The sequence below is a fragment of the Phaethon aethereus genome (genome assembly GCF_964289735.1).
Source record: "Phaethon aethereus genome assembly, chromosome: 1".
In the NCBI taxonomy this organism is placed as follows: domain Eukaryota; kingdom Metazoa; phylum Chordata; class Aves; order Phaethontiformes; family Phaethontidae; genus Phaethon; species Phaethon aethereus.
This window is the reverse complement of record NC_138575.1, coordinates 167,623,918-167,628,957: the sequence shown is the minus strand read 5'-3', so window position 1 is coordinate 167,628,957 and position 5,040 is coordinate 167,623,918. Positions and strand designations below refer to the sequence as shown.

General features: G+C 48.8%; 1 protein-coding gene across 1 annotated transcript; it reads left to right on the top strand.

Annotated features, from left to right (window-relative positions):
* Positions 1-478: 478 nt before the first annotated feature.
* Positions 479-4,219, top strand: SLITRK5 (SLIT and NTRK like family member 5). The gene has a single exon (XM_082005115.1). The coding sequence runs from the start codon at positions 487-489 to the stop codon at positions 3,364-3,366; it is 2,880 nt and encodes a 959-aa protein (XP_081861241.1). The 5' UTR covers positions 479-486; the 3' UTR covers positions 3,367-4,219.
* The last annotated feature ends 821 nt before the right edge of the window (positions 4,220-5,040 follow it).

Here is a 5,040-nt window from a genome sequence, read left to right as displayed (position 1 = left end):
TTTGGTGCGCTGTTCACTGGGGAGGTTCTGAAGGGAAGGGGGAGCTGAGTAATAGGGGAGGTGGGTAACCTTGTAAAATGGTGCTTCTTTTCTCTTAAATTAGGACCGTGAAACTGAACTGACAGCCATTTTATGTATATTTATGGGGCTGGTAATGAAAAAGCAATCCAAGGAAGCATAGAAATGCACCCCACAGGAACAGAACCAGAACAATTCCTACTGTGACCTCACCTTTTTAAACACCGCAGGCATTTGACTCACTAGGAGTTGCCCATCAACCTTTTAATCAATGCATGTCATCCAGTTTTTGAAAGTGTGGGAATTAGAAGTGACAGGAGGGTTTTGGGTTTTTTTTGTTTGTTTGATTAACAATCCATTCTCTACCCCACTGAAGATATATATGAACTTTGTGTCCATTTCAAATTTTATGGGGCCATGCTATTATGCTGCTTTCTTTTTTCTCTCCTTACCCTGACAGGAAATAAAATGTACGCTTGCTGCTCTACAGTAACTTTGGAACAGGACCTCAACAAAAAAATGCATATCTGGATGCTGCAGACGATCACATTTGCTTTAACATCGCTAGTCCTTTCGTGGGCAGAAAGCATCGAGTATTATGGGGAAATCTGTGATAATGCATGTCCTTGTGAGGAGAAGGACAGCATCTTAACAGTGAGCTGTGAAAACAGAGGGATCATCAGCCTTTTTGAGATCAGTCCACCAAGGTTCCCTGTCTACCACCTCTTGTTGTCTGGGAACCTTTTGAACAGGCTGTACCCGAACCAGTTTGTCAATTACACGGGGGCTGCAATTTTGCATCTGGGGAGCAATGACATACAAGACATTGAAACTGGGGCCTTTCATGGTCTGAGAGGTTTAAGGAGGCTGCACCTGAACAATAACAAGCTGGAACTTTTACGAGATGACACTTTCCTTGGGCTAGAGAGTTTGGAATATCTACAGGTTGATTATAATTATATCAGCATCATTGAACCCAATGCCTTCAGCAAACTGCATTTGCTGCAGGTGCTCATTCTCAATGATAACCTCCTCTCAAGTTTGCCCAACAACCTTTTTCGTTTTGTGCCCTTAACTCACCTGGACCTGAGGGGTAACCGGCTGAAGCTGTTGCCCTATGTGGGCCTTTTGCAGCACATGGATAAAGTGGTGGAGCTGCAGCTGGAGGAAAACCCCTGGAATTGCTCCTGTGAGTTGATTGCTCTAAAGGATTGGCTGGACAGTATCTCCTATTCTGCACTGGTGGGAGATGTGGTTTGTGAGACCCCTTTCCGCTTACATGGTCGAGACTTGGATGAAGTGTCCAAGCAGGAGCTTTGCCCGAGGAGGCTCATCTCGGATTATGAAATGAGACCGCAGACACCATTGAGCACCACAGGGTATTTCCACACTACCCCGGCTTCGGTCAACTCTGTGGCTACTTCTTCTTCAGCTGTTTACAAATCCCCCTTGAAGCCCCCCAAAGGGACCCGCCAACCCAACAAGACGAGGGTGCGCCCCACATCCCGCCTGCCCTCAAAAGACCTGGGATACAGCAACTATGGCCCCAGCATTGCCTACCAGACCAAATCCCCGGTGCCTTTGGAGTGCCCCACTGCCTGCACTTGCAACTTGCAAATTTCTGACCTGGGCCTCAATGTCAATTGTCAGGAGAGGAAGATTGAGAGCATTTCTGAACTGCAGCCCAAACCCTATAATCCTAAGAAGATGTATCTAACGGAAAACTACATTGCTGTGGTACGCAGGGCAGATTTTGTGGATGCTACTGGGCTGGATTTGCTGCACCTGGGCAATAATCGGATCTCGGTCATTCAGGACCGGGCTTTTGGGGATTTAACTAATTTGCGAAGGCTGTACCTAAATGGGAACCGGATCGAGCGGCTGAGCCCAGAGCTGTTCTATGGGCTGCAAAGCCTGCAGTACCTCTTCCTGCAGTACAACGTCATCCGGGAGATAGAGGCAGGCACCTTTGAACCTGTCCCCAACCTTCAGCTCTTGTTTTTGAACAACAATCTGCTGAGGTCTTTGCCAGGGAATGTTTTTTCTGGTCTGTCTCTCTACAGGCTGAGCCTGCGGAGCAACCACTTCTCCTACCTGCCGGTGAGCGGGGTGCTGGACCAGCTGAAATCCCTGCTGCAGATCGACCTGCACGAGAACCCCTGGGACTGTACCTGCGACGTGGTGGGCATGAAGTTGTGGCTGGAGCAGCTCAACACCGGTGTCCTGGTGGACCAGGTTATCTGTGAGTCCCCCAAGAAGTTCGCCCAGAGCGACATACGAACCGTCCGGGCGGAGCTGCTCTGCCCCGACTACTCGGACATCGTCGTGTCCACGCCTACGCCGTCCCCGGGCCAGCTGCCGGCCAGGACCACCCCTTCCTCCTCCACCGTGCGCCTCAACGGCACGGGGGCGGCCGGCGGCTCCGCACCCGCGGGCAGCGCCGGCGGCGGCAGCTCCTCGGTGCCGCTCTCGGTGCTGATCCTGAGCCTGCTGCTGGTATTCATCATGTCCGTCTTCGTGGCTGCGGGGCTCTTCGTCCTGGTGATGAAGCGGCGCAAGAAGGGCCAGGGTGACCACGCCAGCGCCAACAACTCCGACGTGAGCTCCTTCAACATGCAGTACAGCGTCTACAGCGGCGGCCACCCCCACCACCACCACCCCCACCTCCAGCAGCACCCGCCCCACCGCGGCGGCGGCGGGGGGGGCGGAAGCGGGGGGGGCGCGGCGCTGCCCAAAGTGAAGACCCCCGCCGGCCACGTCTATGAGTACATCCCGCACCCCCTGGGCCACATGTGCAAAAACCCCATCTACCGCTCCCGGGAGGGCAACTCGGGCGAGGATTACAAAGACCTCCACGAGCTCAAGGTCACCTACAGCAGCCACTCCTTGCAACCCGGGGGGGGCGCGCCGCCGCCCCCGCCGCCGCCGGCTCCCGGCGGGGAGGATGCGCCCGTGCGCAGCCCCGCTTACAGCGTGAGCACCATCGAGCCGCGGGAGGAGCTGCTCTCCCCGGTGCAAGACGCCGATCGCTTTTACAGGGGCATTTTGGAGCCCGACAAACACTCCTCCTCCTCCGCGCTGGGCACACCCGGCTCCACCCTCCCCGACTACCCCAAGCTTCCCGCCGCCTACACCTACTCCCCAAACTACGACCTTAGGCGTGCCCACCAGTACTTGCACCCGGGGCCGGGGGACGGTAGGCTCCGGGAGTCGGTGCTCTACAGCCCCCCGAGTACTGTCTATGTAGAGCCCAACAGGAACGAGTACCTGGAGCTAAAAGCAAAACTAAACGCAGAGCCGGACTACCTCGAAGTGCTGGAAAAACAAACCACATTCAGCCAGTTCTGAGAAACAGCCTCCCCCCTCCCCCCGCCAACCACAGGATCTCCTTCTCTAGAGTATTTGTATTTAACAACCACAGGCAAAACAAAGAAACGTAAATGCTGACCTCCCCCCCGCCTCCCCACCTCGCCCTCCTCCTGTTTTCCCTCCCTTTAATTCATTTTATTGTAGGGTGAAGTGCCTTGGCACAGGATTTTTCACCTTCGGGGAATGATTCTGAAAGGGTGTGCTGTTTACTTTATTTTATTTTCAGGGGTTTTTTTTTTCCTTCCTTTTTTTTTCTTTTACTGTGTTTGGAAGTAGGAAACCACTTATTGTGTAAATTGGGCATAACACTGGCATTGTGCGTGTGTGTCCATATGTGCTTGGGGAAGGCGGCAGGAGGGTCTTGTCAGGTCATATTCAGGTCGCAAGTACAAAGGTCATGGTTACTTTTTTTTTGAACAGACATTGTTTAATTTTGTTTTCTTTCTGGTTGAAGAGTACAGCGCACATTTTCCCGTTTTAGCCATGGGTGAGTCTAAATGGCTTTTATGGAGAGATTAGCACACCCCGACTTTAATACAAGGTTTCCTTTTTTTAAGGATGTGTTTGTATGCTTTCTGGACTTTTGAATTAAAAAATATATTATGATCTTTAAAAGGATCACTGTAGATGTGGAAAAATCATTAAAGAGTGCAGAGATATATGATCCATAACCGGTTAGTGAAAATAACTTATTGATGAAATATAAAAAAATATTTTATTGTAGCACCTATTTTTATATGCACATTAGCATTTCTCTTTCCTTCACTATTTTATGGCCTAATCCTGCAAATTCTTACTCACTTGAGTATCTCTACTTGTGAAAGAAGTCCCAGCTTAGGTATTCATCCTGCAGGCACTTAAGCACATGAACAACTTTGCCAATGTGTGTAGTCCTGTAGGCTCACTAATTGAGCAAAGTTAGTCAAATGCCCAAAAGATTAGGACAGAGGATGCAGAGCTATTCTTACAAGTAAAACTACTGGGATGTTTAAGTGTTTTTTCTTTTTCCAGGATGTTGTCCGAAGTGTGCGGATTGCTTTACAGTGTTGCACTACATTGAGAGCTTTTTTCCCAAAGCTGATGTAGTATCAAGAGGACCTTTTAAGTCATTACAGATAACACCAGTTATGACCAAATCTTAACAGACAATCTAAGACATATAATCTGATCGCAATAGAAAAAAAATCATGTTCCTCTATTTAAAAATGTACCTTTTAGCGACCTCCTGCCCAGGCATCTGGTTGGGCAAACTAGTGAGGAACATGTAGAAGAAATTCATTTTAGCAAGAAAAATGTTTCATTTTTTATTTTTCAGTTTTCTTTTTTTTTTTTTTATTTCATTAGTTAACCAAAATATAATGATTTTACAATGGTTGTAGCCACTTTCTGATTGTTTAGTCAAGTACGATTGCACTTGTACAGATCCACGTGTTTACTGGCATCCTGAAAGACCAAATTATGGACTGTACACATCTATATACAATGTCTTTACCCCTTTGGGCAGCAGGCAATGGCAAGGCTATTCATAAACACAGCATCACTGTAAGATGGGACAACTGATGTCTCATATGTGTCCCAGCACATGTGATTTTTTAATAGTTTCTGAATAAACACTTGATAAATATTTCAAATGTAAGAACACGAAATAATGAG